The sequence below is a fragment of the Coregonus lavaretus genome, assembly GCF_964263955.1.
Source record: "Coregonus lavaretus genome assembly, chromosome: 15".
NCBI lineage: Eukaryota > Metazoa > Chordata > Actinopteri > Salmoniformes > Salmonidae > Coregonus > Coregonus lavaretus.
In genome coordinates, this window is record NC_140002.1 from 23,680,314 (window position 1) to 23,705,443 (window position 25,130).

At 43.1% G+C, this 25,130-nt stretch overlaps 1 protein-coding gene across 1 annotated transcript in view; it reads right to left on the reverse strand.

Annotated features, from left to right (window-relative positions):
- The window catches only part of LOC311142989 (delta-sarcoglycan-like), a gene marked incomplete at its 5' end in the record, with an annotated part of 67,504 nt that overhangs the window by 6,001 nt on the left and 36,373 nt on the right, over window positions 1–25,130 (reverse strand). The window contains 3 exons of the mRNA XM_084178775.1: window positions 3,234–3,390; window positions 7,845–7,932; window positions 9,015–9,116. Coding sequence (XP_084034901.1) covers window positions 3,234–3,390; window positions 7,845–7,932; window positions 9,015–9,116 — 347 coding nt within the window. The remainder of the gene's footprint in view (window positions 1–3,233; window positions 3,391–7,844; window positions 7,933–9,014; window positions 9,117–25,130) is intronic.

Genomic DNA, 25,130 nt, shown 5'->3' on the forward strand with positions numbered 1-25,130 from the left:
ACAGTATACAACTGCTTTGGTCCTTCTGGTTTGTGTGACTATTCAGTATTACCCTAATTATACTCACACAGGTGAAAACATTTGCTGTAACTGACAAGCTGACAATTAATGACATTATTCCGCTCCACAATGGCATCTTGCTCCAAAATATCTATCCACCTAGTGCGGAACTTGAAGAAGTTGAGTAACAACAACAGTAAACAGGTAAACTTTGAATTGCATTACAGCAGGGTATTAAACAGCCAAATCAAGTGTTGATATCATAATACAGCCGTGCAGTCTCTCTGGGGTCTCTCATTGGACAATAATCCATTCTGAGGGAGGCATCTCGAGGATCACAATCAAACTCACTTCCAATAATGCTCTTGTCAGAAATATTTCACTTGTGTTTTCCTCAAGTGTCAAGCTTTATATTTCCACTTCATTGCTTTCAGACACAGTTACAGAACTTTGGCTTTATATAGCATCGCTCATCTTTGAGACCATCTTGAAAGGGTTGCAGAACACTGTAATCAAGTGTTACCTGGCAGCACTGATTGAGCCTTGTGTTAAAAAGCGAGACACTTGAATAAAACAATCAAATGTAATATTTGCCTCTAAAAGCCAATTTACAGCCACATTTAAGTCGCAGATTGTTTTGATGACATTAAACATTTTCATTTTGCCTGCAATCAAAAGCTACAGTATATTCTTATCCCAAAGTCGCTAGTTATGTTCTCTGGATGCAGCACCTGTCGCTCTTGTGTAAAACATCATCCAATAATTTCAGGGGGTTGATTAGCTTTTTACAGATCTTGATATCCCTCATATCACAGCTAGTGACAAATTGCTAAGTTAGCATGATTCCGAACACCTCCCCTATTACTCATTGGAAGCTGAGGGTTCCTGGATCACTGTTCACTGTAGATAGTGCAATAAAGGCCTAATGAAGGCAGTGAAAGCTCTATCATAGATTTCCAATTACCTCAGTTGGGCCAATTCAAGTTAAATGCTCAGCATAATTATGTATTTTATTGGTTTGGACAGAAGCATTCATTTGGTAATGGCATATGGCAGTTTTATAGGAATCTGGCTTCACTTCATCCTGCCTGATGGATGGAATGACGGAAGGAGAAGGGTCAGGCCTGAGATCATTGGCTATATTTATGGATACATGTTGTTTGGCACGGTTTGGAGTGAACACACAGACACGCACATGCACACACAAGCAAGTACACAGACACAAAAGGACACACACATGCACACACGCACGCACACATGCACGCGCGCGCGCACACACACACGCGTGCACATACATGCACTCACATACACACACATACAGTATGACTGCATGCCCGCCCACACGAATGCACAGAAACTTTCAGTACAACAGAGGCCTTTTTAGAACTAAGAAGTCCTTTCTACTAATGACTGTGGTTGCCAAGGCGTTTGATGAACCCTGTGGCTCTAGGCAGCCCCATCAAAAAGGGCTGCAGATAAATGGAGTAACTGGCAAATCATCACTACTTTTCTTCTCCCTCTCTCTCTCTGTACCCCTCCCTCCCTCCCTTTCTCTCTCTGCATCCCACTGCTTAGCTGAGGTTGCTGGGGTAATGAACTCTGGCTGAGAGTTCTGATTGAATGTAAGGGGATGTCGTTGAACAAATGCTGTGGTCAAGGCTACGAGGGCGCCAGTGCAATGAGTGGAGCTTATTCAGGTGTTCAAAAGCGCATATCAGGCCAAGAGCCTAATTCTTCGTAGGTAGTTCTTTATGAAAACGATCTCTCTGCAGAAGCGACAGTTACAGGGATGGTATAAACAGCTTGATTGCCGTAGCAACATCAGGGAAACTGGGCAGAAAGGAGTGTACAGCGGTTCTTCAAATATAGCAGTTCTGCATCATCTTTAATTGAGCCTCTCATTCTCCTTAATTGCCGGCCTCGACACGTTACAGAAAGAGTAACTGTATAGGAAGCTCTGGGGGCAGGTCGTCTGGTTGCAATATCAACAGTCCCTTACCTCTGGTATATCTTGGCATGACTCATTCAAGACTACGTTTAAATTGTGTGCAGCGCAATGGACATATAATGCACAATGTCTCAGGAAAGACTGTCTGGGTTGGCAATACTCAGTATAGAAAACAGTCGGCCCGCAAGCTGGACCTACAGGCCATGGTGAAAACATTTCAACAATAAATAGTGGCTGAATGTATCCTTAAACAGACTACTTTTTTCCTCATTGTTGGGCTGTTTGTTGTGTGATTTTTATAAAAAAGTTTATAAATTGAAGCTAAATCGCACCTATATACTGTATAATGAAACAATCCCCAGTAAGCTAGTGTTTTGAGGGTGGACTGACTGTATTATTTGGCATTAATAGATTGGTTTTACGCACCAAGCTCGGAAAAAGCGCGAGGACCGCTCATGTTATGCAGGTTCAGGTAGGCTATACAGAACACTTATACAGGACACACAAAAAAAATCTATTGGTAGCTGATTACTATGCTGTGGCATCGAACATTTATTTTACAATCTGCAATGTTTGAATTTCCAATTTTAATAACTGAACAAGTAATTACATTATTGCCAACAGCCAGCAGTCTAAATAAATGGCAGCATTGCGCCACCGTGTAATAGCTTCATGAAATGTTAGGCTTAACATGATAAAATGATGACCAAATAGGCATATCAATAAACATGTATCCATTAGCTAAAGCAAAGCTAAAGGCTAAACGCCCTGTCACCACAGAAAGCCTATAATCGATTAGATATCGCAGTTTTAGCAAAATGGACAGCGATTGGTAGTCTATACATTGTGAGTGGCTGTCTAAATCCTTTTTTTCTTCTTACTCAAATTACAATGTTATACAACAAAAAAAGGGACTGAATCTGTTCTTGTTCAACATGGTTGGATGATTTCTTCTAATCTAAATAATACAGACTCACACATCCTCCCCTATAGAAACTCTGACTTAAATAGTATTTTAAATCTTGTAGTCTAATTTACAGTATGTTCGGCTGTTCTTCAAATGCAAGCTATCCTGTGAAAATTGTTGGCAATTATTATGTGTCTTTGTCTGTCAAATGCCAGCTTGTTTTTGCTAAATTTCAATTAATTGTAACGTGATTACACTGTTAATAATCATTCATCCAAAAGAACGCCACACTTTAGATCTCTCAATTCAGCCTCTAAACACTTGAACAGTGTAAATCCAGTCAAGTTTAAAACTCTTGTTCATAAACTGCTAGTAGACTGTTGAGGATGATGTAGTGTCTGTTTCATTAACTCACCCGTCACCCGTAGCCTCTCTGCTCCCACCACCACCTCCTGGTCATCAGCAGAGAACAGTAGCTTCCCTGTGCTGGATTTCACCTCCAACATCTTCCCTCGTGCACGCACTCCACTGGATCCTGGACAGGGCAAAAGGTTTTAGGAAAAGTCAGTGAAGTTAAACAGGTGGCTGCTACAGTGGGGGAAAAAAGTATTTAGTCAGCCACCAATTGTGCAAGTTCTCCCACTTAAAAAGATGAGAGAGGCCTGTAATTTTCATCATAGGTACACGTCAACTATGACAGACAAATTGAGGAAAAAAATTCCAGAAGATCACATTGTAGGATTTTTAATGAATTTATTTGCAAATTATAATGGAAAATAAGTATTTGGTCACCTACAAACAAGCAAGATTTCTGGCTCTCACAGACCTGTAACTTCTTCTTTAAGAGGCTCCTCTGTCCTCCACTCGTTACCTGTATTAATGGCACCTGTTTGAACTTGTTATCAGTATAAAAGACACCTGTCCACAACCTCAAACAGTCACACTCCAAACTCCACTATGGCCAAGACCAAAGAGCTGTCAAAGGACACCAGAAACAAAATTGTAGACCTGCACCAGGCTGGGAAGACTGAATCTGCAATAGGTAAGCAGCTTGGTTTGAAGAAATCAACTGTGGGAGCAATTATTAGGAAATGGAAGACATACAAGACCACTGATAATCTCCCTCGATCTGGGGCTCCACGCAAGATCTCACCCCGTGGGGTCAAAATGATCACAAGAACGGTGAGCAAAAATCCCAGAACCACACGGGGGGACCTAGTGAATGACCTGCAGAGAGCTGGGACCAAAGTAACAAAGCCTACCATCAGTAACACACTACGCCGCCAGGGACTCAAATCCTGCAGTGCCAGATGTGTCCCACTGCTTAAGCCAGTACATGTCCAGGCCCGTCTGAAGTTTGCTAGAGTGCATTTGGATGATCCAGAAGAGGATTGGGAGAATGTCATATGGTCAGATGAAACCAAAATATAACTTTTTGGTAAAAACTCAACTCGTCGTGTTTGGAGGACAAAGAATGCTGAGTTGCATCCAAAGAACACCATACCTACTGTGACGCATGGGGGTGGAAACATCATGCTTTGGGAATGTTTTTCTGCAAAGGGACCAGGACGACTGATCCGTGTAAAGGAAAGAATGAATGGGGCCAGGTATTGTGAGATTTTGAGAGAAAACCTCCTTCCATCAGCAAGGGCATTGAAGATGAAACGTGGCTGGGTCTTTCAGCATGATCCCAAACACACCGCCCGGGCAACGAAGGAGTGGCTTCGTAAGAAGCATTTCAAGGTCCTGGAGTGGCCTAGCCAGTCTCCAGATCTCAACCCCATAGAACATCTTTGGAGGGAGTTGAAAGTCCATGTTGCCCAGCGACAGCCCCAAAACATCACTGCTCTAGAGGAGATCTGCATGGAGGAATGGGCCAAAATACCAGCAACAGTGTGTGAAAACCTTGTGAAGACTTACAGAAAACGTTTGACCTGTGTCATTGCCAACAAAGGGTATATAACAAAGTATTGAGAAACTTTTGTTATTGACCAAATACTTATTTTCCACCATAATTAACAAATAAATTCATTAAAAATCCGACAATGTGATTTTCTGAAGAAAAAAAATCTCATTTTGTCTGTCATAGTTGACGTGTACCTATGATGAAAATTACAGGCCTCTCTCATCTTTTTAAGTGGGAGAACTTGCACAATTGGTGGCTGACTAAATACTTTTTTCCCCCACTGTACGTATTTGACCCCTCTGCAAAACATGACTTAGTACTTGGTGACAAAACCCTTGTTGGCAATCACAGAGGTCAGACGTTTCTTGTAGTTGGCCACCAGGTTTGCACACATCTCAGGAGGGATTTTGTCCCACTCCTCTTTGCAGATCTTCTCCAAGTCATTAAGGTTTCAAGGCTGACGTTTGGCAACTCGAACCTTCAGCTCCCTCCACAGATTGTCTATGGGATTAAGATCTGGAGACTGGCTAGGCCACTCCAGGACCTTAATGTGCTTCTTCTTGAGCCACTCCTTTGTTGCCTTGGCCGTGTGTTTTGGGTCATTGTCATGCTGGAATACCCATCCATGACCCATTTTCAATGCCCTGGCTGAGGGAAGGAGGTTCTCACCCAAGATTTGACGGTACATGACCCCGTCCATCATCCCTTTGATGCGGTGAAGTTGTCCTGTCCCCTTAGCAGAAAAACACCCCCAAAGCATAATGTTTCCACCTCCATGTTTGACAGTGGGGATGGTGTTCTTGGGGTCATAGGCAGCATTCCTCCTCCTCCAAACACGGTGAGTTGAGTTGATGCCAAAGAGCTTGATTTTGGTCTCATCTGACGACAACACTTTCACCCAGTTCTCCTCTGAATCATTCAGATGTTCATTGGCAAACTTCAGACCGGCCTGTATATGTGCTTTCTTGAGCAGGTGGACCTTGCGGGCGCTGCAGGATTTCAGTCCTTCACAGTGTAGTGTGTTACCAATTGTTTTCTTGGTGACTATAGTCCCAGCTGCCTTGAGATCATTGACAAGATCCTCCCGTGTAGTTCTGGGCTGATTCCTCACCGTTCTCATGATCATTGCAACTCCACGAGGTGAGATCTTGCATGGAGCCCTAGGCCGAGGGAGATTGACAGTTATTTTGTGTTTCTTCCATTTGCGAATAATCGCACCTACTGTTGTCACCTTCTCACCAAGCTGCTTGGCGATGGTCTTGTTGCCCATTCCAGCCTTGTGTATGTCTACAATCTTGTCCCTGACATCCTTGGAGAGCTCTTTGGTCTTGGCCATGGTGGAGAGTTTGGAATCTGATTGATTGATTGCTGCTGTGGACAGGTGTCTTTTATACAGGTAACAAGCTGAGATTAGGAGCACTCCCTTTAAGAGTGTGCTCCTAATCTCAGCTCGTTACCTGTATAAAAGACACCTGGGAGCCAGAAATCTTTCTGATTGAGAGAGGGGGTAAAATACTTAATTCCCTCATTAAAATGCAAATAAATTTATAACATTTTTGACATGCGTTTTTCTGGAAATAAACCTACCATTAAAATGATAGACTGATAATTTCTTTGTCAGTGGGCAAACGTACAAAATCAGCAGGGGATCAAATACTTTTTTCCCTCACTGTATTTGTTGTCAAAACCTTAATTGGCTTGTCAACTCCATCACTGATGGCTAACCCCCTTAAGATGTCATGAATCCCGCTTCCTGAGTCTGTTTCTGCCTGTGTTGCCTGTTTTCTGTTCTGGAGTCTGTTTCCTGAGGTTCCTGAACGCACCCTGTCTGGTTGCCAGGCGATGAAGCTAGGCGGGAGATCTCTCTATTACCCGCACCTGCATCTCATCAGCTATCTGCACACCTGGTCCTGATCATCACCTCTCCACTTCATAAGCTCTGACCTGACATCCATTCCCTGCCGGATCGTTAGCCATGAACAGTATGTTGTGTCAGCATATCAGCCTCAAGTTTACTAGAGTTAGTTTTGTTGTTCTGTACTTTTTGCTTGCCGTGTACTCACCTCCGTTTACTCTGTCTACAGTCATTCTCCCGGAACAGTCACCCCACCCCTGCCTGGTCGTCGGTGGCTTCTGTGACACCATTGGCTCTGCCTATTCAATCCCACCAACTCACCTCCGCTGCCCGCTCCGTCTCCTGGATTATTCTGCTTCCACATTTGAGTCTGTAAATAAATACTCACCTTCGTTCTACTCACCTTGTCCTGGTCTGCTTCTGGGTTCTGCTTTAGAGAATCGTGACATAAGATCTATCTTTTTGTCAACATTCTGAAAATATTTTAATAACTGTTCTGCAACATATGCTTAAACTATTGATGTATATTCTGTGCTAGATCCAAGGGATAATGTTTGCTTTCTAAATGTTTTTGTTATGTTCTGAATCTAGAAAAACATGCCAAAATGCTAACGAAATTAGCCCTAGAGCTTTATATAGCACTATAAAATAAAACCAAAAGAAGGGTGGAGATTTGTATTACATATTTGAATAATTTAATGTTATAATTAAACACTTGTTTGACAATAAATGCACAAAATGAAATGCCTTTTATGGTGTCTGACGGAGTTTACATAAATCCAGTTAGTTGCAATTTATGAACAAAAAAAGCATTGGGAGGTTGCTCCTTTACATGGTGTGATAGCTGATTTCTTTGGTCTATCAAAATATATATATTAAAATGTTGTTAATATTAAGAAGAGAGAAAAAAAAAATGAAGATATTGTCCCGTCTTTCAAGAATCCCTGATTTATGCAAAGAGACAATTACTGAACTATAACTACAGGCTAGAAAAAACTAGAAAACTAGAAAAAACACAGCCCCTACACCAAAACAAACTGTTATTGATAGTACAACAAACAGCAGGGAAAAACAACTAATTGGAGCAAACTATTTTCTGTTCTTTTTGTGTCTGCTGAATAGAACTCTAGTCCAAGTAAATGGATTTGCATTGTTTTGTACGATGTCCATATTAGGACACACCCTCCATGGATGTGTGACTGCCTCCTGTTGTGTTGTTTAATATTACCTGCAATAAGTTGTGTGACCAGCTGATTCTTTCCATTTAGGATATTGACGGACACATTTTTGGAGGACTGCAGGAACAGTGGGCTGCCCTATGGAGACAAAGCAGGTAAACAAACAATGCAGTCCACAACACACAAACCCCCAATAGTGACCCTGGTGCTCAGCATGAGTGTGTAATTAGGACTGTATGTTTTATAGATTTCCATTTCCATTAGCCAATCTGGAATGCATATCACATCTGAAGCCTGAGTAATCTTTCATGCTTCAGTCAACTTCTTAATTAAAGATAGCAGCCAGCCATTGTGATGTGCTTAAAGTCGGCATGATAATGCATCTCATGTATATTTTAGATAATATGATGTCCCTCCATGCTTATCAAGGTTCCTACGCAACACAGTAAATAAGCAAAATATTGATATTCCTGAATTGACAGATCACTTTAACAATGTGGTTCAGCACATGAGATTCAAATTAATAGGTTCCGTGGGAATATAGTTATTTTAGTATATCAGGCCCACCTGGCACAAGAAGGAATGGTTCTTGCAATTCATGGAAGGGCATTTCTGGCCTTCAAGACTCTTTGTCCTACTACAGTATCATGCATACGTATGCGTATGTGTCTATTGGACTGCAGTAACCTTGATCCCCCATGCCCCCTCTCATCCCTGTTAATACAGTATACCATGTAATTAACAGTCTCTCTGTAAGGCATCATTAATATCACCTACTCAGACTGTGAGAGGGGGGAGACAGAGAGAATAATAGGAGAGAGAGTGAGAGAGAGAGAGAAAGAGGGAGGAACAAGAGAGAGAGATGGAGGAGAAAAGCAGTACAGAGGATCCTTGCTTCGGGTATTCTCTCTTTCTCTGTATCCCCCTGGACCGGACAATTTATCTTCTCCCATTTTTCACCCCTGTCAATAATGACTATTCCGCTCACCTCCACCGTGGCTGGCCTGCTCTCTCTCTCTTTGCTGGTGTGAGACAGACTAGATAAAGCCCGCACATTATCAAGCTATTCATCCAATGCATGCTCTGTGGTATTATTACTGCCAGGCAGAGTGTGAGTGAGCGTCTATCGCTCCATCTCCTATGACATCACCTCTCTCTGATACTACTCTCCTTCGTAATTCTATGGTGGTGGAAGTAGAAGTGGTAGTGGCAGTACTTACTGGTCTGGACTGAATTTCTTTGGCATACAGAGGTTGGAGAAACTCAGAGTCCCCCTCCAGTTTCAGACCCTTCTCCGTTATTCTTAAGTTGCCCATACCATCCTGTAGAGAAAGAGAGAAGGAATAGGATATGGTCAATATTTATTTGGGTATGAGTTGAGATGGTTCCATCTGTTGCTGATAAAACAAAGACATAAATATTCCATGTGTACATAGCTGTAACTCCATATGAGGACACCGAGGTTTGGACCTCATATAATTTTTTACACTGAACAAAAATATAGATGCAACATGTAAAGTGTTTGTCCCATGTTTTATGTGCTGAAATATAATATCCCAGAAATTTTCCATATGCACAAAAAGCTTATTTCTCTCAAATTGTGTGCACACATTTGTTTACATCCCTGTTAGTGAGCATTCGTCCTTTGCCAAGAAGCTGATTGAACAGCATGATCATTACACCGGTACACCTTCTGCTGGAGACAATAAAAGGCCACTCTAAAATGTGCAGTTTTGTCACACAACACAATTTGGCTGCTTTAAGCTTAGCTGACAAGTATCTATTTTCTAAACAATATTACATTTATCCCTTGTGCACACGAGAGATGTGGTACATTGTAAACAAGTCTAGCTGTTAGGTTGCTAACTTATGTTTTGTTTTTTGTCAGTGCAACATGTTATTTAGACTGGTTTATGGAATGAGTTTGGCTGTGGATGTGTTCCGTGTGATGCTTGGATGATGAAGTTTGCATTTATCTTTTACAATAAAAGGTGAAATGTATTAATTAAGTTGTGAAGACCTTTATTTCCCATCAGTACAAAACATTGTTTAGATGGTTTTCAGACAACAATGCTGTTTAGACGCATTTGTTGAATCATACATTCTGTTGCTACTGTTCCAATCACATACAGTGGGGGAAAAAAGTATTTAGTCAGCCACCAATTGTGCAAGTTCTCCCACTTAAAAAGATGAGAGAGGCCTGTAATTTTCATCATAGGTACACGTCAACTATGACAGACAAAATGAGAGAAAAAAATGCAGAAAATCACATTGTAGGATTTTTAATGAATTTATTTGCAAATTATGGTGGAAAATATGTATTTGGTCAATAACAAAAGTTTTTCAATACTTTGTTATATACCCTTTGTTGCCAATGACACAGGTCAAATGTTTTCTGTAAGTCTTCACAAGGTTTTCACACACTGTTGCTGGTATTTTGGCCCATTCCTCCATGCAGATCTCCTCTAGAGCAGTGATGTTTTGGGGCTGTCGCTGGGCAACACGGACTTTCAACTCCCTCCAAAGATTTTCTATGGGGTTGAGATCTGGAGACTAGCTAGGCCCTTCCAGGACCTTGAAATGCTTCTTACGAAGCCACTCCTTCGTTGCCCGGGCGGTGTGTTTGGGATCATTGTAATGCTGAAAGACCCAGCCACGTTTCATCTTCAATGCCCTTGCTGATGGAAGGAGGTTTTCACTCAAAATCTCACGATACATGGCCCCATTCATTGTTTCCTTTACACGGATCAGTCGTCCTGGTCCCTTTGCAGAAAAACCGCCACAAAGCATGATGTTTCCACCCCCATGCTTCACAGTAGGTATAGTGTTCTTTGGATGCAACTCAGCATTCTTTGTCCTCCAAACACAACGAGTTGAGTTTTTACCAAAAAGTTGTATTTTGGTTTCATCTGACCATATGACATTCTCCCAATCCTCTTCTGGATCATCCAAATGCACTCTAGCAAACTTCAGACGGGCCTGGACATGTACTGGCTTAAGCAGGGGGACACGTCTGGCACTGCAGGATTTGAGTCCCTGGCGGCGTAGTGTGTTACTGATGGTAGGCTTTGTTACTTTGGTCCCATCTCTCTGCAGGTCATTCACTAGGTCCCCCCGTGTGGTTCTGGGATTTTTGTTCACCGTTCTTGTGATCATTTTGACCCCACGGGGTGAGATCTTGCGTGGAGCCCCAGATCGAGGGAGATTATCAATGGTATTGTATGTCTTCCATTTCCTAATATTTGCTCCCACAGTTGATTTCTTCAAACCAAGCTGCTTACCTATTGCAGTTTCAGTCTTCCCAGCCTGGTGCAGGTCTACAATTTTGTTTCTGGTGTCTTTGACAGCTCTTTGGTCTTGGCCATAGTGGAGTTTGGAGTGTGACTGTTTGAGGTTGTGGACACATGTCTTTTATACTGATAACAAGTTCAAACAGGTGCCATTAATACAGGTAACGAGTGGAGGACAGAGGAGCCTCTTAAAGAAGAAGTTACAGGTCTGTGAGAGCCAGAAATCTTGCTTGTTTGTAGGTGACCAAATACTTATTTTCCACCATAATTTGCAAATAAATTCATAAAAAATCCTACAATGTGATTTTCTTGATTATTTTTTCTCAATTTGTCTGTCATAGTTGACGTGTACCTATGAGTAAAATTACAGGCCTCTCTCATATTTTTAAGTGGGAGAACTTGCACAATTGGTGGCTGACTAAATACTTTTTTTCCCCACTGTATTTGCAATGGTAGCTGCAGGGACCACTCAACAATGATCACAAATATGTGATCGTACGCGTCAAAGGGTTAAATAAGGATTTTTATGTGTGCCATTCAGAGGGTAAATGGGCAAGAGAAAATATTTAAGTTCCTTTGAACGGGGTATGGTAGTAGGTGCCAGGCACACCGGTTTGTGTCAAGAACTGGAACGCTGCTGGGTTTTTCGCGGGTAGGGGGGGACATTTAAAAAAAAAGTTTAAGCTCTATTACTGCATTTCTATTCTTCCTCAAACCCTAGTTACGTCCCTGAATTTTTATACAAAATGAACACATATCATTAATTAATCCCATCCATACTTCTTTGGATACAAACATCTTGACGTTGATCTTGATCAACAGAACATCAACAATATTGGCATAAATCAGCTAGCTGCAGTACAGGTATAAATACCCCAATGACAGTCACTGAACAGTGTTCACAAAGCCCCTATCTGTTTATGTGTGTTACTGAATCATGTCAGACTAAAGGATATATTAAACAACAATGAAGGGAGCTTTGGAGACCAGAGAGGATTTCACAGAGCTGCTTTGATTCCAACAGGTTTGACTTTGACCTTTGCTTCCCCTGGTCAATAAATAAGCGTGGTGGATCACTGTGAAGATGAGTGCCTTGTCTGATAACAGACAGGAGCTCTCTATCTCTCTCTATCCCTTCATGTGATCATCAGGAGAAACAGAGCCTCTTTGTTTTTCAACATCTTTGATCCTGAGGAGTTCTGAGGAGCATTCCCAAATGGAGATCAAGACCTGCGCAAACCCTCTGGATCTGAATGCTTTAAAATGCCTTCTCGCCTCTACCCAACACTTTCTACCTTCTCTATTAGAATTCTGTCAAGATAGTGAGAAGTTTAAAGTAAGTGAGACCTGAACGTGGCGTGAATATGTATCTCTATCCTGTAGATCGGCAAACCATATGAGATGATATTGCTGCTAAATGTAAGTAGCGTAGACACTTTGAAGAAGATAATAGCCTATATGACGACTAGTGCAATACATTTTGCCAATCTGCAGTATTTCCACCTTTGCTCCATAGAGGAAAGTGTCTTCATCATCAGATTCAACCACCGATTCACATTAAAGACGCAGATTCACTCTTCCTGGTTTTACTGTAATATTATGGACTCGTTACCCCCGTAGCTCTTCCATTTCATACACTACCTGAATAGTTTAAAATGTACAGTCACTTCTTCATCCTTCATCTCTCCCTCTGTTACAAAATCTCACATCCTCAGAGATGGAGCATCTGAGCTTTGCTGTAGTGATGGCATTGGGTAGGAACTCTGGGTAAGAAACTCGAATTCCACAGATTTTGTGAGGGTTGCATACCTCTCCCAAAAGAGCTCAACGTGAGAGTAACACAGCTAACAAAAAACATCCACATAACGGAAAGGGAGAGTTTTTCATCAGGTTACCATTTGGTTTGCATGATATACTCAAAACGCTATTCCAATGCTTTAATGGGTAAGCAAAATGTTTGACAAAACAGAGGAAAGGTCTTAACAACCTTGGTAACCCCTGGACAATTTGAAACCATAATCCCTAACCTACTGTACCAGAAACGTTCTGGCTGTAGTGTTATGCCAACAACTTCTTCATGACTGTGTTTGGGTATAGGAGTGCTACAGCCAGCGCCCTCTGTCTCTCTGTCTCTCTCCTTCCCTTTTCCTCTCCCTCCTCCCCCCTCTCTCTCTCCCTCACTCCTTCCCCCTCTCTCTGTCTCCCCCCCTCTCTTCTGAGTGAGTGGTACGGTGCAGAGTGGTGCGGTGCAGCCGGGGAGGACAGGCAGGAGGCATGTCATGAATAATGCAAAGAGGCGTTCGTTGACAGAGGGGCCCCAGAACACTCAGGTGTGTCTTCACCGCTCTCGCTTTCCTCTACTCTCCTCTCCCCGCTCCACACCACTCCGGTCTGTCAGGAGTCAACAAACCTCCACTTGCATGCCACAGTTTATGCAGCATCAAGGAGTAAATTGATTTCCACTCAAAACACCCAGGCACGACTGTCACTGCTCTGGGAGTTTGATATTAATTGTGGACCCGAGAGTGTGGGATGTTGCGTGTGTGGCTTGTGTGTAGCTTGTATGTTTAGTATGTGTGTGTGTGTGTGTATGTGTGTGTATGTGTGTGTGTGCGTGCATGTGTGCGTGCCTGCCTGCCTGCCTTTCTGCCTGTGTGGGTGTCTGTTCGACAGTGGCCCTGGCTAAGATATAGATTCCATCTCTTGATGTGACTTTGAGGGACGGTGGTGAGCAAGCAGGAGCGGAGCATGCAGCCAAAACAACGCTGCTCCTTGTCAACACCTGTTAAGGGTATTTTCCGCCAAGCCGCTAGATCTTATCTGAATCAGGAGGTTGTCCGCCCTCTTTAGCTAAAGAATGCACATGTATCAGGACAGGTGACCCACCCGCTGAGCAGAGCCAAGCTGTGTGTGCGGCGCTTTGAGATCACTATGATTCATAATGTCAATATTGAGGGACCTCAGGGCTGTTATCTAATGACAGCATAAACATGTAACTTATTCCCCCATCACTAGAAGCAAGAACAAATAGTGGGATGATTTAAACATGACCTTTGTGACTAACAGAGGAAATGATTTGTCATTGCACAGGATCTATTGTACTGGGAGAGACAGTACTTCTTTGTTATAGGAATCTCTGCATGACAACATATTACTGTCAGTAATTAGAGTTTAAATTATTAATGAACATTCCTTCCCCGTTTAATCAAAACAAATGTTTGATTCATTGCAATGATTCAACTGCCGAAAAATGATTCTACTCTCAGATAATGCAAGATGTGAATGAAAATTAGAATAAAATACTTTTGTCTTATGTCAAACTATGAGGGAGAAAATACAGACTGAGTAGGCAGGGAGCTAGTAGGCTGAGTGGATGGGGAGCTCACCTTGACTGACGGTTCTTTGAAAACACTTATGTCAAGCAACATGGACACAGTGAGCAGTATTGCAGTGAGATTATCTCAAACAAATTTGCTGATACACAAAGCAACATTGAAATTGCATGCAACATCCACTCCTGTCATACATCACATTTATCCAACTGTTTGGTTATTGTAACAGCCAAAGTGTTGGCTGTATGATTTAGCTACAGTGGGGAAAAAAAGTATTTAGTCAGCCACCAATTGTGCAAGTTCTCCCACTTAAAAAGATGAGAGAGGCCTGTAATTTTCATCATAGGTACACGTCAACTATGACAGACAAATTGAGGAAAACAAATCCAGAAAATCACATTGTAGGATTTTTAATGAATTTATTTGCAAATTATGGTGGAAAATAAGTATTTGGTCACCTACAAACAAGCAAGATTTCTGGCTCTCACAGACCTGTAACTTCTTCTTTAAGAGGCTCCTCTGTCCTCCACTCGTTACCTGTATTAATGGCACCTGTTTGAACTTGTTATCAGTATAAAATACACCTGTCCACAACCTCAAACAGTCACACTCCAAACTCCACTATGGCCAAGACCAAAGAGCTGTCAAAGGACACCAGAAACAAAATTGTAGACCTGCACCAGGCTGGGAAGACTGAATCTGCAATAGGTAAGCAGCTTGGTTTGAAGAAATCAACTGTGGGAGCAATTATTAGGAAATGGAAGACATACAAGACCACTGATAATCTCCCTCGAACTGGGGCTCCACGCAAGATCTCACCCCGTGGGGTCAAAATGATCACAAGAACGGTGAGCAAAAATCCCAGAACCACACGGGGGGACCTAGTGAATGACCTGCAGAGAGCTGGGACCAAAGTAACAAAGCCTACCATCAGTAACACACTACGCCGCCAGGGACTCAAATCCTGCAGTGCAAGACGTGTCCCCCTACTTAAGCCAGTACATGTCCAGGCCCATCTGAAGTTTGCTAGAGTGCATTTGAATGATCCAGAAGAGGATTGGGAGAATGTCATATGGTCAGATGAAACCAAAATATAACTTTTTGGTAAAAACTCAACTCGTCGTGTTTGGAGGACAAAGAATGCTGAGTTGCATCCAAAGAACACCATACCTACTGTGACGCATGGGGGTGGAAACATCATGCTTTGGGGCTGTTTTTCTGCAAAGGGACCAGGACGACTGATCCGTGTAAAGGAAAGAATGAATGGGGCCATGTATTGTGAGATTTTGAGTGAAAACCTCCTTCCATCAGCAAGGGCATTGAAGATGAAACGTGGCTGGGTCTTTCAGCATGACAATGATCCCAAACACACCGCCCGGGCAACGAAGGAGTGGCTTCGTAAGAAGCATTTCAAGGTCCTGGAGTGGCCTAGCCAGTCTCCAGATCTCAACCCCATAGAAAATCTTTGGAGGGAGTTGAAAGTCCGTGTTGCCCAGCGACAGCCCCAAAACATCACTGCTCTAGAGGAGATCTGCATGGAGGAATGGGCCAAAATACCAGCAACAGTGTGTGAAAACCTTGTGAAGACTTACAGAAAACATTTGACCTGTGTCATTGCCAACAAAGGGTATATAACAAAGTATTGAGAAACTTTTGTTATTGACCAAATACTTATTTTCCACCATAATTTGCAAATAAATTCATTAAAAATCCTACAATGTGATTTTCTGGGAAAAAAATTCTCATTTTGTCTGTCATAGTTGACATGTACCTATGATGAAAATTACAGGCCTCTCTCATCTTTTTAAGTGGGAGAACTTGCACAATTGGTGGCTGACTAAATACTTTTTTTCCCCACTGTAAGAGAGGGGGCTTCATTACTTTTCTCCAGCCTCCCCTCTGCCACTCATCACCATCATCTGTTATGGATTTCATATTAACTTCATATTCATCTGGTCCTCCCAACACCACCCTGAGCCCCCTGTAGGAGTGCTGACTTGAGGCGTGCCGTGACAGTGATTGTTATGTGAATAGACAAACCGCTGTGCCAGAACATACTAGAGCCGCCTCCCCTACGGTTGCTGAGCTGTAATGGATGGCTCGTGATACAAGACCAAACAGCACAATTATCGCCCCTTAATATCTCATCTCTCCACAGCTAATTGTAAACAGTTATAATTTTTTCCCGAGCGGATATGAGAGAGGCTGAGAGAGGTTCTGAGAAGAGGCATTGACTGTCACGCTCAAGCCTTAACTGTGCGACAGTGCTCTCTCTGAGTTGAAGAGACACAGTTTGGACGTTGATTGACTGGGATGTTGATGAAACGCAATGTCCTGGAATTGACCTGACCAAACCGCTAAAGCAGGGGACAGTCGACTTCCCACCACAACCTGCAAACTTTGTTCCCCTCCTAAACGACAGCAAAAACTAAAGCGCCCCCGTCACTGTTGGTTTGCATTCATTCTGTTTTTCCCCGAGACACTTAAAATTAGGTCTTAGCCTCCTAGCCTCTCCCCCAGATCTATGCCACTAGATCAGGATTCCACAAAAACCTGCATGTAGAAATTTATGACACCCGGGCTTTATTGAATCTGACCAGGGAGATTGAATAGCCTTGTTTTCAAGGCACAACATCAAAGGGAAGTGCTGGCTTCAAGGTAATAGATTCTGCCACAGCGGAGTGGGGAAGGCTTTTTACTCCCCTACTGCAGAGACACTATATCCACTGGACAAAGGCAAGCCTCTTATTCACTCTCTGTCCTCCTCTTCAATATGACTGCTATGGTGCCTCCCCCCAGTCAAAACACTTCTTCTCTCTTTGTCATCCGCTGTATAACACTTCCAAAAGGCAATTTTATTGAGTTATTCTACAGTACATTCCGCTGTATATGTTTCTATCGAGCTATGATATTTTGCATTGTCCTTGGACCCAGTGATGAAAGCTATAGCCAATAGTGCAGCAGGTTGTCCCGTCTATTTTATCAGGGATGTGTAAATTACAATGTATGCTCCCTCTGGACTATAACATGTCCCTGCAGCTCTAGAGATAACCTTTTAATTGATTGGAGGTGACCTGTATAACGCTACGTCTGACTGGCTAGAGGTGCGTAGAGGAGAGGGGACGGGGTAGTACAGGATTTACTATACACTAAATAGTGGTGGAGGGGGAAATGTGGAGGGTATCACCCTCTGTCACAAGTCACACAACCTGGTGCAGAGGTAGTTTTTTTACCCCTGGGGGATTGTAAACCAATTGCAACCCTTACTCTCTCCACTGATCAAGTCGAGTGAGAGACTCACTGGCCTTGGCATTACTTTAGTCAGGCCTATCACACTCCTTTATCCTGGCTTTAATGTTGATTTCACATGGAGATGCCATGCATTTCCCCTATTATACCATCCCCATCCAAACTAAGGATTTGTAGAGATATTTTAATCTGTGTGACTGCTTAGGTATTCATCAATCAACTGTGTGTCTCCCGAGTGGCGCAGTGGTCTAAGGCACTGCATCGCAGTGCTACCTGTGCCACTAGAGATCCTGGTTCAAATCCAGGCTCTGTCGTAGCCGGCCGCGACCGGGAGACCCATGGGGTGGCGCGCAATTGGCCCAGGGTAGGGGAGGGAATGGCCGGCAGGGATGTAGCTCAGTTGGTAGAGCATGGCGTTTGCAACGCCAGGGTTGTGGGTTCGATTCCCACAGGGGGTATGAAAAATTATAATGTATGCACTAAACTGTAAGTCGCTCTGGATAAGAGCGTCTGCTAAATAATGTAAATGTAAATTCCCAAGGGTTATTGTGTGTCACCACAGGGTAGAAAGCACATCATAGACGGCATAGTATTTTTAAACAGTAGAAGAGCTTTGTCTATTCTTTGTGGTATGCGTAAGAGTGAGTAAAGCCAATTTAATCCCAAACTATGTATTCGTGAGGAAGATTCTACAGCTTTTCATTTCGACTAGCCCATTGGGGTAGTACGCTGAATAGTGCTGCATTCCCCCAATGTTATCTCCCATCCCTTGCAGAGTCAGCCCTATATAATGGGACAAATTGTCAGAGTTATCACCTGTCTACCTTTTGATCTCTACCTTCTGGTGCTTTTCTCCCCATGATAAAACCTTGTCCTTCAGGCTATGCCACATCAGAAGTGGCATCCTGTCTATCCATTGGGAATGTACAGTATTGTCAAGGCTGTTTAAAGCTGAATTGGATAAGTAATATACAATATATTCATGTCTGTTTTGCATATATTATTATTTCGAAAACTCAAACTGTGCAGTATGTCATCGAAAACCGAGTCCCATCATCAGATAGAAAGACGGAGAGAGAAGTAGAGAAAGGGGTAGACAGAAGATCTGAAATAGATTTCCCTTGTCTTGAAAACTTGTAGATTTGTCAACGATTTATACCTCCTGTTCTCTCAGGGCCCCTGCAGTGAGCTTAAAAAGAGAGAAAGGCCTGCAAGGCAAGAAATAATTACAAGTAATAACACTCTGTTCTGTGAATGTTAGTATTGATATCCACAACAGATCAATTGGGAGAAGGTGTCTATTTAAGAAAATGTTTGGCACTGAGACAAAGTGCAGCGTTAGGGACAAAAGGGCTTCATTCTATAGTTAGAGGACTCTTGATATCTCCAGGAGTGATAAGTATAATTTTGTGTCTTTGTCTTTTGTCTAGTACTGTCTTTTTACTAGCTAGGGCCAGCTACTTTAAGTGCTGCCTGTCTTCCCAGTAGCCTACTTGGTGTGTGAACTGCTGACTGCTCATAACTTGCAGATGATTGTTGACCCATCAACCAGGATCAAGGGGCAGGGCAATTTGTGACTTGTTTTGGTAATCAGTGGCTGTATTGGAGGGGGTGGTTTCTCTTCTCCTAGGCAATCAGCAATTAGTACAGGGAGGTGTGCTCTTCACCTCTGCTAGGCAATTAGCAATTAATGTTAGTACTTCAGTCTTCCCTGGCTTCTCAGCAGCAGCTAGAAGCTGCGGTTGTGTCAGGGGCGGTCTCGTCTGAAAAACCTAGACAGTCGCTGAAACAAAGACTGTTCTGCTGAGTTGTTGGAGGAAGGAAAGAGAGGAAGGCTCCACACCACTCTCTCACTTGAATATCTTACCTAGTTATTTTCTAATTACATGTATCTCATTTTGCTCTTTTGTAGCTTTGGCAACTATTTGTGTGTGCTTTCTATACCTGTTCACTCCTCTCTCTGTAGGCTTTACAGACGCTCCCCACCCCTTGGTAACCCTTCTAATTTAGTGTACCCTGCACACACAACACATGTAGAATTCTGGGACTCTGGCAGCGTTTGGAATTGCCGATCTGCGGTCAAAAGCGCAGTTCATCTCAGCCAACGCTGCATTTAAGTCCCTTGACTTTTTAGCCTTACGGAGACATGGAGAGTTCCTCAATGAGCTTGACACCTTGATAAGCTCATTTCTTTGTACTTGGCGACTTCAACCTCCCAACGTCTGCCTTTTTTGACCTCACCTTTTCCCAATCCCCTCCAACTCACAAGGCAGGCACTACGCTTGACCTCCTCTTTACTAGAAGCTGTTTACCTACTAATCTCACTGCAACCCCCTCCAGATCTCTGATCACTACTTTGTTTCATTTTCTGCCTCCCTTTCCTCCAAACCTAACCACTCAGCCCCTACCCAGATGGTCATGCGCTGTCACAATCTAAGCTCTCTCTCTCCCACTACTCTCTCCTTTTCTATCCTATCATCTCTCCCTTCAGCTAAATCCTTCTCCCTCCTGTCTCCTGATTCTGCCTCTTTGACCCTACTCTCCTCCCTTTCCGCATCCTATGACTCGCACAGTCCCCTTTCCTCCCGGCTGGCTCGGTCTTCCCCTCCTGTTCAGTGGCTGAGTGACTCATCGCGAGCTTACAGAACAGGGCTGCGGGCAGCTTAGCAAAAATGGAGGAAAACTAAACTTCCGAGGACATCATCCTTTCACTCCCTCCTCTCTACCTTCTCTTACCCTGTATCTGCTGCTAAAGCCCCTTTCTATCACTCTAAATTTCAAGCATCTGCCTCTAACCCTAGGAAACTATTTTCCACCTTCTCCGCCCTCCTTAATCCTCCACCCCCTCCCCCTCCCTCCTCCCTCTCTGCGGACAAATTTGTCGACCACTTTGAAAAGAAGGTTGATGGCATCCACTCTTCATTCACTCAGCCTATTAAGTCCACTGGTCCCACTCACACAGAACTACGCTACGCCTTGACCTCTTTCTTCCCTCTCTCTCCAGATGAAATCCTGCGACTAGTAAGGTCTGGCCACCCGACAACCTGCCCGCTCGACCCTATCCCTCTCCTCCCTTCTCCAGACCATTTCTGGAGACCTTCTCCCATTCCTCACTTCCCTCATCAACTCATCCCTGACCACTGACTGCATCCCCTCAAGAAACCAACAATCAACTCATCTGACGTCAGAAACTATAAACCTGTATCCCTTTCTTTTCTTTCCAAAAAACTTGAGCGTGCTGTCTCTGACCAACTCTCTCGTTATCTCTCTCAGAACGATCTTCTTGACCCTAACCAGTCAGGCTTCAAGACGGGTCACTCAACCTAGACTGCTCTTCTCTGTGTCACAGAGGCTCTCCACACAGCCAAAGCTGACTCTCTCTCCTCTGTTCTCATTCTCCTAGATCTATCCACTGCCTTTGACACCGTGAACCATAAGCTCCTCCTCTCCACCCTCTAAGGGCTGGATGTCTCAGGCTCTGCACAGTCTTGGATTGCATCCTACCTGGCAGGCCACTCCTGCTGGGTGACGCGGAGAGGATCTGTGTCTGCACCATGTACTCTCACTACTGGTGTCCCCCAAGGCTCTCCTCTACTCTCTATACACCAAGTCACTCGGCTCCGTCATATCCTCACATTGTCTCCTTTCATTGCTATACAGATGACTCAACTACTTTTCTCCTTCCCCCCTTCTGACACCCAGGTGGCAACACGCATCTCTGCGTGCCTGCCAGATATCTCAGCCTGGATGTCGGAACCATCACCTCAAGCTCAACCTCGACAAGACGGAGCTACTCTTCCTCCCGGGAAGGTCTGCCCGCTCAAAGACCCCTCCATCACAGTTGACAACTCCACAGTGTCACCCTCCCAGAGTGCAAAGAACCTTAGTGTGACCCCGGACAACACCCTGTTGTTCTCTGCAAATATCAAAGCAGTGACTCGCTCCTGTAGGTTTATGCTCTACAACATCCGTAGAGTACGACACTACCTCAAACAGGAAGCGGTGCAGGTCCTAATCCAGGCACTTGTCATCTCCCATCTGGATTGCTGCAACTCTCTATTGGCTGGGCTTCCCGCTTGTGTCATCAAACCCCTGCAACTTATCCAGAACGCTGCAGCCTCCCTGGTTTTCAACCTTCCCAAGTTCTCCCATGTCACCCCGCTCCTCCGCACACTCCACTGGCTTCCAGTCGAAGCTCACATCCACTACAAGACCATGGTGCTTGCCTACCATGGTGCTTGCCAGGGAACTGCCCCTCCCCGCCTTCAGGCTATGCTCAAACCCTATACCCCAACCCGAGCACTCCGTTCTGCCACCTTTGGTCTCTTGGCCCTCCCACCCCTAAAAAAAATATTTAAAAATCCTAAATCAACACTTGCACTTGAAAGTTGGTTGCAATTTCTATTTAATCCCCAGAAACGACAGATATTGTGGTTAAACTCAAATATACTAATTGATTTTTAAAAAACATTATTTTTTGAATAAAATAAAAAAAAAGTATAATCTTTTGTAAATTATATCATAGGTAGAACTAGTGGAGTTATGTCGCACATGCAGATAACAAAAGCATATGGAAATGTCTGCTCTACCCAAAATTACAACCAAATAATTGCAGCATTACTGCAAAAATGAAAGAGGAGAGTGGAAGGGGGGAAAAATTAAGGAACTTGTCTGTTGGCCCTGCATTAAAGACAATAATTGGTTAAAGAATATTGTGATAAATAAAAAAAGCATACCAGTTTCATTTAAGGACCAACGGATTGACAGCCGTCCCATATAGATTGCAAAATAGTTGGGAAGAGATTTTTGATGTACCGAGGCCATGGCAAATGGTTTATGAACTGATACGCAAAACGACGCCAGATTCAAAACTTAGAATTTTTTTATTTAAATTATTATACAAAATTCTTGCTACCAATAGAATGTAATTTATATGGGTGATACAATATTCCCAGCTCTGCAGATTCTGCTGTGAAGAGACAGAATCATTAGATCATTTGTTTTGGTACTGTTAATTTGTAGCTTGTTTTTGGTCAAAGGTCCAGGAATGGCTGAAGGATTGCAATATTTACCTGGAGCAATCCCTGCAGATAGCAATACTGGGTGATCTGAAAAGTCATAGTCAATTGATCGATAATATAATAGTACTTTTTGCAAGGGTTCAGAACTTTTGTGAAACAGTACAGTTGAGAAATATATGGCAAGAAGAAATAGATGGGAGGGGCTGAATGGAGCTGAAGGTTGGGACAACTAATAGCAACAAAATAACTAATGTAAAACATACTGTGTCCATAATAAGTACAGTGAGGGAAAAAAGTATTTGATCCCCTGCTGATTTTGTACGTTTGCCCACTGCCAAAGAAATTATCAGTCTATAATTTTAATGGTAGGTTTATTTGAACAGTGAGAGACAGAATAACAACAAATAAATCCAGAAAAACGCATGTCAAAAATGTTATAAATTGATTTGCATTTTAATGAGGGAAATAAGTATTTGACCCCCTCTCAATCAGAAAGATTTCTGGCTCCCAGGTGTCTTTTATACAGGTAACGAGCTGAGCACTCTTAAAGGGAGTGCTCCTAATCTCAGCTTGTTACCTGTATAAAATACACCTGTCCACAGAAGCAATCAATCAATCAGATTCCAAACTCTCCGCCATGGCCAAGACCAAAGAGTTCTCCAAGGATGTCAGGGACAAGATTGTAGACCTACACAAGGCTGGAATGGGCAAAAGACCATCGCCAAGCAGCTTGGTGAGAAGGTGACAACAGTTGGTGTGATTATTCGCAAATGGAAGAAAAACAAAATAACTGTCAATCTCCCTCGGCCTGGGGCTCCATGCAAGATCTCACCTCGTGGAGTTGCAATGATCATGAGAATGGTAAGGAATCAGCCCAGAACTACACGGGAGGATCTTGTCAATGATCTCAAGGCAGCTGGGACCATAGTCACAGAAAACAATTGGTAACACACTATGCCGTGAAGGACTGAAATCCTGCAGGGCCCGCAAGGTCCCCCTGCTCAAGAAAGCACATATACAGGCCTGTCTGAAGTTTACCAGTGAACATCTGAATGGTTCAGAGGAGAACTGGGTGAAAGTGTTGTCGTCAGATGAGACCAAAATCGACTCAACTCGCCGTGTTTGGAGGAGGAGGAATGCTGCCTATGACCCCAAGAACACCATCCCCACCGTCAAACATGGAGGTGGAAACATTATGCTTTGGGGGTGTTTTTCTGCTAAGGGGACAGGACAACTTCACCACATCTAAGGGACGATGGACGGGGCCATGTACCGTCAAATCTTGGGTGAGAACCTCCTTCCCTCAGCCAGGGCATTGAAAAATGGGTCGTGGATGTGTAATCCAGCATGACAATGACCCAAAACACACGGCCAAGGCAACAAAGGAGTGGCTCAAGAAATAGCACATTAAAGTCCTGGAGTGGCCTAGCCAGTCTCCAGAACTTAATCCCATAGAAAATCTGTGGAGGGAGCTGAAGGTTCGAGTTGCCAAACGTCAGCCTCGAAACCTTAATGATTTGGAGAAGATCTGCAAAGAGGAGTGGGACAAAATCCCTCCTGAGATGTGTGCAAACCTGGTGGCCAACTACAAGAAACGTCTGACCTCTGTGATTGCCAACAAGGGTTTTGCCACCAAGTACTAAGTCATGTTTTGCAGAGGGGTCAAATACTTATTTCCCTCATTAAAATGCAAATCAATTTATAACATTTTTGACATGCGTTTTTCTGGATTTTTTTGTTGTTATTCTGTCTCTCGCTGTTCAAATAAACATACCATTAAAATTATAGACTGATCATGTCTTTGTCTGTGGGCAAACATACAAAATCAGCAGGGGATCAAATATTTTGAGAACTTTTGTGAAAGAGCACAGTTTGGGGGATGTGGAATGTAGAGGCAACCCGGATGTACGTCATGAAAATGATCGAAGAGGTTGAGGGTAGAGGAAGTTCAGGAGTAAAAACAAACAAAATCGAATTATTGTAAAATTGACTGTGTCCATAAAATGTATATAGTATGTATAAGCTGAAAGTAGAGGCCTAAGCAATGTTGTTTACTCCAATTAAGGGAGTGGGGGTGGGGTTGGAAAGTAATAAAGGAAAATAAATTTCAAATTTAAGTGTGTGTATTTGCAAAAAAAACATATGGGGGATTGGAAGTGATGCAGACAATTACATTGATGGAAGTTACAATCTATCTGCAATATTAAAGCTGATCTCCCCTAAAAAAAAAAAAGAAACACTTGCAATTGACCACACCCCCACACCCTTTTCTAGCTCTGACTTTGCTGATAGCTACTTCATTGAGGAAAAGTATACTTACAATGCCTGTGATACAATATGTGGTTGTCCCACCTAGCTATCTTAACATTAATGCACTAACTGTAAATCGCTCTGGATGAGCGCGTCTGCTAAATGACTAAAATGTAAAAAATAAAAAAATTATA